This window comes from Pipistrellus hanaki (assembly GCF_964339955.1).
Source record: "Pipistrellus hanaki genome assembly, chromosome: 1".
Taxonomy (NCBI): Eukaryota; Metazoa; Chordata; class Mammalia; order Chiroptera; family Vespertilionidae; genus Pipistrellus; species Pipistrellus hanaki.
Window position 1 is genome coordinate 166,591,886 of NC_140503.1, and position 13,348 is coordinate 166,605,233.

The following is a 13,348-nucleotide window of genomic DNA, read 5'->3' on the forward strand; positions in this document are numbered from 1 at the left end:
ATTAAGAGCACAATACATAAAAGAAAAACATAATTGGAGTTTATCACTGCTGCTCTTCAAAAAATACTGTTAAGGGATTGAAAAGATAAGCCACAAATTGGATGAAAATATGTGAAAAACATCTGATAAAGGATAGTTTTATAAACTACTATAATTCAGGTACTTTATAGAGCTAATAACCAGTTATTATTTTATTATAAATTATTCATTCTTTAATGACAGTTCTTACAAAGATTTTATAAATAATATTTTGACATATCACTCAAACTTTTGCACCCTATGTATCTGAGTAAATAGTGTTTAAATAGTGTTTTCCAAATTATATTCTGTAGGCTTCTAGTGTCCCAGAAGATATTAATAGATTCCCTATGACCACAAAACTTGTGGAAACAAGGTTACACAAAATTAAGTAGGTTTCTGCACTGCAGGATTTCTGTCTTTACTATGCTGACTTGCACTTTTCATTTTACAGAAACAGTATTACCAAAGCAAGCTTTACTTTATTTTATTCATTCTCATTGCTCAGATTGAGGAATTATTTCTACAGTAAACCATATTCACCTTCATATTTATTATATGATTTTCCAAAATGGAAAGACCATAACTTACTCTTTATTAAATAACTAGTACCTTTCCTACTATATATATTTTTTTACCATTAAAATGTCTTAGGTCAAAAATAGTTTTCCTAATAAGCATGACTGTAATTTCCTCTACTTGGGTCTTCTGCAACTTTAAATTTTTTTCTAGGTAGTTTATATTATGACTGGGAAATCTTTTGTAGGCATTTTCTGCTTCTTTTTAATCCTAGACTTTTAAAAAATATATATATTTTTATTGATTTCTTACAGAGAGGAAGAGAGAGAGAGAGAGTTAGAAACATCGATCAGCTGCCTCCTGCACATCCCCCCACTGGGGATGTGCCCGCAACCAAGGTACATGCCCTTGACAGGAATCGAACCCGGGACCTTTCAGTCTGTAGGCCGACGCTCTATCCACTGAGCCAAACCAGTTTAGGCTTAATCCTAGACTTTAAGCACAGACTGCCTCTAGATCTAGGAACTCCACCTGGGATTTCCATCTCTATTTGCAGTAGTTTGTCCAAGTGCAATGCAGGACTTGAACTCCAGCTTCAATCCCATCTTTGGTGGATGTATAGAGACATAAGTCAAAATGTAAATTTCCATGTCTAGAAGCTTCTCAATCATTATTTACTGAATGTGAAAGCTATTTGATGGTGGTAGAGATACTTAGCTTTAGGAATACTGGAGGGAGATAATCATAACCCTAAGACTTCAGCCTTTTTTTAAAATTTTCAGTCATTTATTTTGTGTTCTAACATGCTAACATTTCAGCATTGTTGGTGGTGGTTGTTTTAAAGCTTTGAGATATACAGAAAGATAATCTTATTTATTATGATGATAAAATAGCAATGAGGTTATTTTTATCTAACAGATTCACAAAATTAAAATAATAGTAGCATATAACAAATTATTCCATATTTATAAAATCAAAATCAAAACTAATCTATGCTATTAGAAGACAGGACAGTGGCTGAAACCGGTTTGGCTCAGTGAATAGAGCGTCGGTCTGTGGACTACAGGTCCCAGGTTAAATTCTGATCAAGGGCATGTACATTGGTTGCAGGCACATCCCCAGTAGGGGGTGTGCAGGAGGCAGCTGTCGATGTTTCTCTCTCGATGTTTCTAGCTCTCTATCCCTTCTAGCTCCCTTTCTCTCTGTGAAAAATCAATTATATATATATATATATATATATATATATATATATATATATATATATATATATGAAGTCAGGACAGTGATTACTCAGGGGGCAGTCAGGGACTGAATGAAGCACAAAGGGGACTTCAGAGATGCTAGCAATGTTCTTCTGTTCCTTGATCTGGGTGTTGGTTATCTAGGTATGTTCAGGATAAGATTTACATATGTCAATGTGTACTTTTCTAAATACTTCTATAAAATGTTTAAAATACAACTATCGAGGATAGACAAAATATAAGTGAACTTGCTGTCCTACCTGCTGGAAAACAAATCAGTTTCACTAAAAAGAGATGTTGACAGGAAGCCAGGAAGGCTGGTTAACCACCTTAATTGCTCTAACCACTCACCCTTTAGTTGAGACATTGTTAGCTGAAGCAGCCTCCACCTTGTTTGTCCCGTGTAAGTTTCTGTTATTTCCTGCCTAAAGGCTACATGTAAATTTCTGTTTATGTTGCCTAAGATGTTTTCCCCAAAGCCTTAATAAAAGGGGATGGCAGGGCAGAGCAGTAGTTCTCCCACTAGAGTTGGACTACCACCTGGCCTGCATATCGCCGAATTGAATTTCTTCAAGTCTCAATTCTCTTCATTTGTGTGCGGCCCTTCTCCAGAACCCGAACCCTGAACTGGAACTCTTTCCATGCGGGTTGTGAAAGTGATTCCTATATCTGGTGCCTAACACCTACCCAATTTGGCTTAACGGCTGCAGCATCAGCCTGTTGGAATGAAGGGTCCCAGGTTCGATACTGGTCAAGGGCACAACCTTGGTTGCAGCCTTAATACCTGGCCCTGGTTGGGCTTGTGTGGGAGGCAAACAACCCATGTGTCTCTCTCACATTGATGTTTCTCTCCAGACCATTTGTAGATTTTTTATTTGCTATTAAGGAATTTGATAATTAAGCAAGACAGTAATATATCTACAGCGAAAATTACTCAGCTTTAAAATCAAAATTGAGTACATGGACTTTGCAACTTCTGCTTTGCTATGTGAAAGCCTTATTACCTCCTGATAATATTCCAGATTGTTGAAGTTGCTGAATAAGTGACCTCTCCATAATAAAATGCTATGTTGCTACTCTTGACAGACAACTGAAACCAAATGAAAGAAAAACATCTATACATATAAAAGGCTAATATGCTAAGGGTCCATTTGACTGGTTGCTATGATGCTCAATGACCACCAGGGGGCAGACGCTCAACGCAGGAGGTGCCAAGACACACAATGGCCATTTACAGAGAAATGGCACCACGGACCTGGTGCCCACAAAGCAACACTCTGGTTCCCCAAGTAGGACAAAGGCCCCACCAGCACCCCAGAGGGACAACCCACCAAATCGCAGCCGATACTGCCAAGACCCCATGGCATAAAATGCAGCCCACAGCCCAGCCCAGCCCAGCCCATCCTGGAAACGGTTGCTGTGGGCACTGGGTAATGATGCCATGTAGTTATGCCCAGCTTCCTCTCTCTACTGATGACTAGCCTCCTTGCAGTTTCTTCAGCCCAGGAACACGACTTGCTTTATAGCCAGGTACAAACATTCACACTTCAACCAAATGTCTGTGAAGCATTTTCCCATGCCTCATGTCATTTGATCCTCAAAGAAGTCCTGGAGTAGGTAGATAGGAGATTTGGTCAAATCCTTTTTTCTTTTCATTAGCTGGAAAATGGAGATTTAGAAAGCTTAGAAACTTGCCCTGACTGAAAAGAAGAAATGGTGGACCTTGAAAATAACCTCAGGTTTTCTCACTGTGCAAAATATAGTTAAACACTGCTGCAGTTACATATTTTATCCTTTGTTCTCTCTGTGTAATCTACAATAACAATTTGCTTCATGTTAGTATTTAGTGCTGTGTTGCTGACAATTACTTGAAAGGGAAGTTGGGGTGCTTCACTGGGCTGGGAAAAGTTTAGCTAAATCAGAAAGCAGGTCTAATTAAGCAAGTCTGGATGCATGAAATACGTGCCAGAGCAGGCCTTCCTTCCCTAGTAGCCGGCACCGGCATCCCTCTGGCACCTGGGACCTGGGTTTCCCTGGCAGTCCAAGCTTCATCCAGTCCGGAAGGACATCCAGTCTAATTAGCACATTACGCTTTTATTACTATAGATATAAAGCTCTCGCTGGCACCAATTGTGTTTCAACTTGTCGTTGCCCATCATGAATTTGGTTGACATTTCTATTACAGAGAAAGGGCGAACAGTGATATTCAAATATTACTTCTAATTAATTTCCTTTCAATGCTCACAAATTCATGTACTGGGCCACTAGTATTATATATATATTCCAAATACAGACAGGTCTATATTTTTCAGTTGATATTTATCAAGCAAAAAATTTGTAGCACACAAGTATGCTTGCCTTATATTAAGAAATTGTAGATCTCAATGATCATTATTCCATTTATTCCTTACTTGAAAAACCAACCTGGAGCAGTACAATTGGGCCTCTTTCTCTATTCTTTCTTTTAGTGATTTGAACCCTCTGTGTTTAAGCGGGGCACATGGCAGTACACCTAGACTACTTTTCAAGCCTTCCTTACATCTAGGCAGTGACTACATTGCCAATGAATTGCCATTGCCTTCTAGGTCATGTTCATAAATTTAAAGGGAGCTATTTGCTTTTTATTTTAAATCCTCATCTGAGAATATGTTTTAGAAAAATAAAGAGAGAGAGAGATACAGAGAAAGACAGATATAGACAGAAACATCACCTGGATTGGTTGCTGCCCTATCCCCCGACTTGTATGCGCAGCAGTCAGGGATCCACCCACAACCTAAGTATGTGCCATGATAGGGAATTGAATCCACAAACTGTTGGTGCAGATGACAACACTACAACCAACTGAACCACTGGCCAGAGTGAAGCTTTTTGTTTTTGATTCTTCGTTCTCAATCCCTCAGCTAAACTTTAGCCTGGTTCAGTGATGCATCTTTAACAATTCAAGTAAGGGCAGCATCCTAGGGATGGCAGAACACCTTATAAAGCAGCACAGAGGCCTCTGGACATCCTGAGGAGCAGAACTAATCTACCCAAGGATCACCTTCTAATCGGCCTTTTAGTGGAGAAAGACAAACTTTTGTCTCAGTTAAAGCTGTGTTTTTTTGGCCTCAGTTCTAGCAGCTGATCCAATACCTGAACTAATAAACTAATTTTAAGAGGAAACGAGGCTCAGAATAAGCAATAAACCCAAAAATACAGTTTAGTGGCGCAGTACAAATTACAACTGAGCTTCACACTTTCACACCTTTTCTACTATCCTACATTGCCTCCCATGCAGAGAAATGTTAGTCTGAGTACCTACTACAGGTACTATAGGAACTGCAAGGTTTTTTGTTTGTTTGTTTGTTTGTTTTTGGTAAGTTAGGAAACACTGTAATGTGGTTTTAAAAATAATTTAAGTCAATATTTAAAAATCTCAAGATTCATATAAAAATCCAGATTTCCCAACTTTTCTTAAAAAAAAAAAAAAGTCAGCTTGGTAGCTAATGATAGTTAACACTATATTTTATACGATTTAAGAAGCCATCGATTATAAGATTCACCACTTTTTAAATGTATCACCAAGAACAAAGAAATACTGCCAATTATAATTACTAGATGCAACCTGATTTCAGAGATGTTTATTTTAAATGCTAATGTGCACCTCAAAATAGTTAAAATCTGGAATATATAGTACCTATTATGTGTCAGTGTGCTCTAAAGTTCTTTATAGTTTTACCTATTAATGTTCACAAAAACCCTATGTAATAGACACTATTACTATCCACATTTCAGATCTGAAATAACATAGCCATATTAGGTTATTTGTCCAAGTTCACACTAGTAAGTGGTGGGATGGCAATCAAAGCCAAGCAGTTTAAGTGCTTAATCACTTGGTTAAATTAGATCTCTGGACCTACATTTCTGGAGGCCAACAACGGTCTGAAATTGAGCAGTAGATACACTCTCAAGTCAGCATATGCAGGCTCCGGAGATTAAAAATGGCAGTGGAGGAAGAGGATGCTGCATGGACACGCTCCCAGGACCAAAATGAAATTACAACTAAAATACAGAAAATTTCCTGAATAATCAAAGAATATGCAGGCTCCAGCTTCATCCCAGACCTCTGCTCTCTTCTCTAATCCAACTTGCTTCACTGAACAATGATGTGACCCAATTGACACTTTTAGGATCAGAATTCATGACTCTTGCATTAAGTAACAGAATGCTATGCATTAACAAAAAGCAGTTTTAAGAAGAAAAAAATTTTTGAGTAAAATTTAGTTGAGTTAGTTTAAAAAAAAAAAAAATATATATATATATATTATATATATATATATATATATATATATTATTGATTTTTAAAAAAATATTTTATTTTATTTTATTGATTTTTTCACAGAGAGGAAGAGAGAGGGATAGAGTGTTAGAAACATTGATGAGAGAGAATCATCGATCAGCTGCCTCTTGCACACCCCGTACTGGGGACGTGCCCGCAACCAAGGTACATGCCCTTGACCAGAATTGAACCGGGGACCTTTCAGTCTGCAGGCCGACACTCTATCCACTGAGCCAAACCGGTCCCGGCGAGAGTTAGTTTTATTTAGAGGGACCACAAAGGGATAATAAGGAAAAACTCAAAAAACAGTAGTTCTTTAACTAATTCATATGATGCTGACTAGGTATGAAGTGCTCTGAGAGATAAAGACAATGATGAATTAGACATGGAACCTTTTATAAAGATGCTTTTATAGTCTATAGTAGTATAATTAACAAAAATAACTATAAATATGGTATTTTTAAATACTTTGAAATAAAGTAGCCCTATGCTTTAACATGCAAAGTTCTCTAAGACATATCAATGAAAAATGTAAGATACAGAAAATCATAAACAGTGTATCATTTATGAAAAAATGATATAAATATGCTCATACAAATACATGACTCCATAATGCACAAATGCATGATTATGCATAAAGGTCTAAAAGAATTTATACCAATTAAGAATAGTGGTTATTTCTGCAAAGAGAACTGAAATTGGCAATAGGAGTCAAAGAGGACTTAAACTTTACTAGTATTATTTGCCACTTTGTATAATTAAAAAAATGAAAAGGCTTATCAATAAAATAGATGTAACATCATGCAGCAAATGCAGGCGATCATGTATCAATTCTTCTCTGTTTTTAGTAACTTCCAAGTGAGATTCTCTTGGAATCAATTCCACTTACCAAGAAAAATATGAAAAGGACAAATTCCATGAACTAATTCATAATAAAAATTCATAATAACCTGACTTTAATGTTTGTTTGTTTTGCTACCCAATGGTGCCATTTATTTTTTTATTGTGATACACAAAGAAGACCAAAACAGAAGCAATGGGAATAGGAGAGACGAGGAAAGCAAAAAGTGATATAAAGAATGGAAAAATGAAAAACCACTGAAAAGTAAAAAAAATAAAATAAAAATATGAAGGTGCCATAAAGCTAGGATGCTGAAGAAACATTTAAAATTTAATGGACATTGACATATGTAGTTTGCAGTATTTTCTTACAATTTCTAATATAAATACATATTTTTTAAGTATTCAGTAACTATTTAACTGATATGCAAAAATGAAGAGCAGGAATTCAAATTTAAGAAATCTAATTCAACCATTCAGTCATTTATTCAACAAATATTTATCAGCTCTAATGCAAATTTATTTAGTGACTAACTTTGTCTTCATGAAGCTTAACACAGTTATTCCTTCCTTGGAGAGAACTTTCCCACCCATGACTGGTTCCTATAGGACTAAATTAATTCACGTTAACCAACAGTCAATTCATTTATATTGTTTAAATGGAATAAAAAAATATATTACTCTTTAAGGATACAAAAAAGAGCCAGATATTTAATTTTTAAATTGAACTCTATAACTGAAAATTTACAAATAAAGTAAAAGCCAGTTTTATCTTTAAATGAACTAATTTATTATAAAAAATAAAAATAAAAAGTGGGCACATTACAAAGCTAAACATCAGACAAATCCAGTGAATCTAACACAATCTATTTCCATTACAATCATCAGTAAGTCAACCTAGTTAATATATTGCTTCACTTATTCTATATGCCTTCTTAATAATCTATCACAAACACTAGCATCTCAAAGTCTAACACTGAAAGTTTTCAAATTAAAAGTAACATTTTATACCAAAAAAAATGTTTATGGCTTTTCTGCCTTGAGTATAAAAATAAGCATGCTTTTTGTCTGATATCCACAACAGACAAAGCAGTAGTAATAATAGGAGCTAAGTACATAAAAAGAGAGAAATGGTATTTGATATCAACAATTTATATAAGAAATTCTTGCATTCTCTCCTAAGAGATAATCAGATTCAAGAGATCATAATTATTTCTCAAATCATAAAGCATCAGGACTTATTTTATCTTTTAGGTATTAAAAGAGAAATATTTCATGAACTCTATAATGCTGATGATAACTAAGGTATTTCTAAAATGTAGCATTCCTCTAAGATGGGTGGGGAACAATTTTCTGCCAAAGGTCATTTGGATATTTATAACATCACTTGCAGGCCATGCAAAGTTATCAACTTAAAAATTAGTTGCTATATTTGGTCAAACATTTAATTAATTGACCCTCTAATGACTTGGCAGGGAAGACCAAATGATTTCTCAGGCCTTATAAGCAGGACCTGCTGGTTGAATGTTTCCCACCCTTGCTTTAAAAATATATTCTCTAGGACAATTTCCCCCTAAATATGTTCCTCAGAACGTTAGACCTACAAGGTTTCCTGGTGGGGAAAAAGAAGGGAGGTCTGGTCAAATAAATTTGGCAAGCACAATTTACTTTATATCTCTATCTTGAAAATATTTGAAAACTTAAGTCTTGTATAAATATTAGTTTTCTGTGTTTCATTTTTTATCATAACACAGCACACTTCTTCGGTAACAAAATTCCTTTGAATACCTCTACTCACTTTCTTTGGAACATACTTTGGTAATGCTAGGGTATGTAAAATTTTAGAACCACATTAAGTAATTTAATTAATTTTTTAAAAAGCCATGTAGCTTTCAATAAGATACCACTTAATAAAAACACTATAAGAGACATCTTTGGTGGAATACAGAAGTGATTTAAACATAAATCATATTCTCTAACGTTTATTGTGAGAGAAAACACCTATCAGTTATGATTACTGACCTGGTTATTGATGCAGAATATGAAACATAATCCAAACAAGAGTTCAGACTACACATTTATAGTAACACTAGAGGCCCAGTGCACGGAATTCGTACACGGATAGGGTCCCTAGACCTGGCCAGCAATCAGAGCCAATTGGGTCCTTCTGGCTGGGGCCTCCCTTCCCTGGCTGCCGGCTAGGGCCTTCCTTCATTCTGTGCACCCCCCTGGTGGTTAGTGCACATCATAACGAGCGATTGAACTTTGGTCTCCTAGTCCAGTGGTCGGCAAACTGCGGCTCAAGAGCCACATGTGGCTCTTTGGCTCCTTGAGTGTGGCTCTTCCACAAAATACCACGGCCTGGGCAAAATCTGTTTTGAAGAAGTGGCATTAGAAGAAGTTTAAGTTTAAAAAAATTGGCTCTCAAAAGAAATTTCAATCGTTGTACTGTTGATATTTGGCTCTGTTGACTAATGAGCTTGCCGACCACTGACCTAGTCGAACTCCAGTGGGGAAACTTTGCATATTAGCCTTTTATATATAGAGATAGTATAAAATATGCTTGACCAAACTAAAACTGTCTAAATTTAAGCACACACTCAATTTTTATTAAAAGAAAGTATAGCTGTGTCTATATTGTTAGCCCTTTTGCTTTTTAAGCCAGCTAATCAGTTTGATTTAAAAAGAGATGCCTTAACAGTATGCTAACTGCATATTTCTGTGGACTTTAGCCAACTTTCATGCTTTAGGTACAACTTGCAAAGGGGAAACTCCCCTTTGATTTATCATCAAATGTAGTTAGTAACTATCTTGATATTTTCAATAAACTAGCTTTTAAAAAGGCATTAATTGGAAGGTAGATGAAAAAATTAAGCCTGTGTAAGCATTAAAAAAAAAAAGTAGCATTTTTACTATAATTAGTATTTATTTGCACCCAGCAAAGTATGTCAAGGTTAGGAGGCTTCAATCATCAGAAATCATTGCCTTTCTCTACCTAAGATAAAAAAGATAGAGAGAAAAATGACTCTAAATGTGAAAAGTTTAATGTGGATAAAATTCTAGGATAAAATATTCATAACTCTATACAGAATTATTGGTTATTGTGATACAAATAGAAATATTTACTACTTTGTCTTTGAAGAACATCTTAATACCAATCCAAAATTACTCTTAACTGAGAGTATGATAAACTAGATATTATATAATCAATAGTATAACCCTCACAAATTTAAAAGATACTTAAGTTTAGTAAGAAAAAGTAAGAAAGCAGGCTAAGCACAGTATATTTGAAAAATCCCTTAAGTAAAAAGTTTGACATAATGGACTTCAAAACCCGGTTCCCAAACTTTGATTCCTACAGTCACTATTTTAATACTTAATTCTTTGTAACCTGCTATGATTATAGATCTGTGATTTCTTTCATATAACACTATAATTCATTCATTTAACAAATACTTAAGTATCTACTATTATGGAAAAATAAAGACTAAAATACAAATGAAGCCTGCCCTAAAGACACTTAGGAGTCTGAAATAGATGAAACATATATAAATGGTAGAAAGCAAAATCTGTTTTAAATGTGAAGATTGTTCAGAGGCAAAACAGATTGTCTGGTGGGGGAAAGAAGTAAAGGATACAAATTAGGGAATGCATTGATGATAGACTTAAAGAACAGGTAGACCTTAGACAACAACAAAAAGAGGCTTTGTACCGGAAAAAATGAGAAAAGTATGAAAAATGGAAAATCACAATGAAAATAATTTAATTTTGCAGAAATGTAAAAACTACAAAATACTAAATAATAACAGAAGTTAGCAGTCTCAAGCTCTGGCAATTTGAATATCCAGGCCAGATCTAATCACCAATTAAAACATCTAATGTTGAACACAGAGCTCTATAAATATTTCTAAATTAGTGAGTCATGACCCCTTATATCTATTATACTCTCTGATGGAATGAGATGGCGAAACAAATTTTACTTTTACTGTAACTTAGAATAAATGATTAATTCTCTTCCAAAGACAAACTACCTTTCCAATTTTCAGTGTACATACTCAAAGTTAGGCAAGGACAAGAACCCTCTTTCATTTTGTAAATACAACATACACTCAAATGATACTCAAGCTTCATTTTGAAATCATGATATAAAAAGTATGTTGTTCCATTCACCATGGCAAGATCAAAGTGTTCTAGTGTCAGTTCTGCAATACTGTGCAGGTCGCTCTGTACCTCAGTTTCCTTAACTTTTAAACTGAGGGGGTTCGACCTGCATGAGTTGCAAAGGGTCTTCCAGCTTTAAAATCCTATACTCAATTGTACATCATCTTCCATTTATAACAAAAAAAAGACAGTATTCTTTCTGTAAAAACATGGAATAAAAACTACCCTTTATTGAGCACATACTAGGTGTCAGGCTCTATTTCTTATTTCACTTAATCCTCATTACACCCCTTATTTTACTCATAGGGTATGAGCCATCTTTTATCTGTCCAACCCAATTATGATGGAAGGTAAGGGTTCAAATCAAGGTCTAACTCCAAAGCAAATTATAGTAAACCTCATTCCAAAACTTGATGCCCTAAACCAAAAGTATCAGACAAGACAAAAACAAAACAAAACCACATGCCAAACGCTGAAGAGTGGGGCTGTAACTGTGGTAATCTGGAGAGAGCATGGACTTCTAATAAGAGTAGCTCAGCTGCCTTGTAGCCCCACGTGTGAACCAACAAGAGAAGCCAAATATCAGTTTGTATGTTTGTGTGTGTGAAATCTCCTAATTTTCAAAGGAAAACAGATTTACCAGCTTCCAACTGCTTTAAACAGTTCTAACCCAGATCTGTAAGGTTACTTTTAATAATATACACCTATAAATTTCCAGGGAAGTTTTAAAATATGGGCACCAGCAATAAAGCGAAAGCTTTGAAGTAAAACTTGGTTGGATCCTGGCTCTAGTATTAGGAGGGTGACATTGGTCGTTACTTCACCTCTCTGTCTCATTTTTTTTTTTTTTTCATTTGTAAAGTGAGGATATTATTAACTGTCTTGCAGGGTGGCTAGGGTTTAGAGAATGTGGACTCAAAGAGCTCAGCACAGTGTCTAACACAAGGTAAGGGCTTGACAAGAAAAGTTATTATTACCCTTTAGCATCCCAGTAACACAGAACATGATATATACCACGTTCACAGGCATCCCAGCTATGTGTATGAATACTCCCCAAAGTCTGCCTTTAAAAAAAATCATGTTTTATCACTTTTCTGTAGACCTAAAACAGAGTTTATTTTTAAAAAGTCCATACACACTAATTTCTAATAGATGCCAATCAAACATCACAAAGTTGAAGTTTATCATATACCTAACAATCGAATCAACTACCAAGACTGTTTTCTGTGGCTAACCATTTTTCTAAAGTGATGCCTACAGTAGGGTTACCATGAATTCAAGACTTCGGAACAGGGTGGGTGTAAGGGAAAGTGGTTGGTGTTGGTGATGGGGGTGGGGTGTCCCCAAAACTCTTTGAACTGGAAAGATCCCTACGACGTCTATTTCCCAAATGGCCATCTAGTTGCGTTAAGCCCGAAAAGCGGGGTCCGAGCTGTTGATGGGACAAGAGCAGGTGGCTTGGTGCCCCAGCAGGTTTTTTTATTCTTAGACACATGCTCTGGTCAACAGCTGGGTTTTAAACTCAGCCTTCCCCACGGCCCCGTTCCCGACCGCGGGAGAGGGAGCAGGACTCTCCAGCAGGACTCTGGCGGAGACACCGGCCAGAAGGGAGGAGGGCGAGGCCCGCGGCAGGGAGGGGCGTGGGAGGCGGGCCAGGCCACCTCTGCTACGGATCGCCCCTTCCCGGGCGGGCGGTGCACGGCGCGGACCACCTCCTCGCGGGGCCTGCGGCGCTTAGGGACGCGGCTGCTGTCAGCCGGGCCGAGCCGCCGCGGTGTGGGGGGCTGCGCTAAGGGACGAAAGGGGAATAACTCGGGGTTCCTGGAGAAAAAGGGAGGCGGCATGTAGACCCCCACGGTGGGGCGCGGGAGGTGACCCCTGAGTCCTCCGTCCCCCGTTCCTGCCCGAACCCTAACCAAGTCCCCGACGACCCGCCGCGCCTCTCACCGTCTCGGCTTCCGTGTGCTGGGGTCCTGCACTCTGGCCCCCCATGACCCCGCGGAGGAAATTCATCTTGATGATGTTCAGCCACCGGCTCTACCGGCCCCTTCGGGAAGAAAGAAAGGATAGCCTCCCCGGCCCTCCGCAGGGCCTGGCCCCCACGTCGCACTCCGCGGCCGCCGCCTCCGACTCGGCGGCCGCTCCAGCCCCCTGAGCCCGGAAACGCTTGCGGTGGAGATGCGCATGCGCGGAAACGTGGCGTTACGTGGCGGCTCGAAGGGCGAAGGAGTGAACGACAGGAGGTCCGCAT

The 13,348-nt window shown here is 37.5% G+C and overlaps 1 protein-coding gene across 4 annotated transcripts in view; it reads right to left on the minus strand.

The window, feature by feature from the left end:
* USO1 (USO1 vesicle transport factor) overlaps nt 1-13,299 on the minus strand; it is a 70,754-nt gene extending 57,455 nt beyond the window's left edge. For 3 of the 4 annotated variants that reach the window (XM_084881170.1, XM_084881168.1, XM_084881167.1), the window contains exon 1: nt 13,045-13,299. In XM_084881170.1, the coding sequence (XP_084737296.1) occupies nt 13,045-13,110 (66 nt within the window). In that variant the 5' untranslated portion in view covers nt 13,111-13,299. The remainder of the gene's footprint in view (nt 1-13,044) is intronic. The other variant, XM_084881169.1, reaches the window with a different exon arrangement.
* Nucleotides 13,300-13,348: the final 49 nt, after the last annotated feature.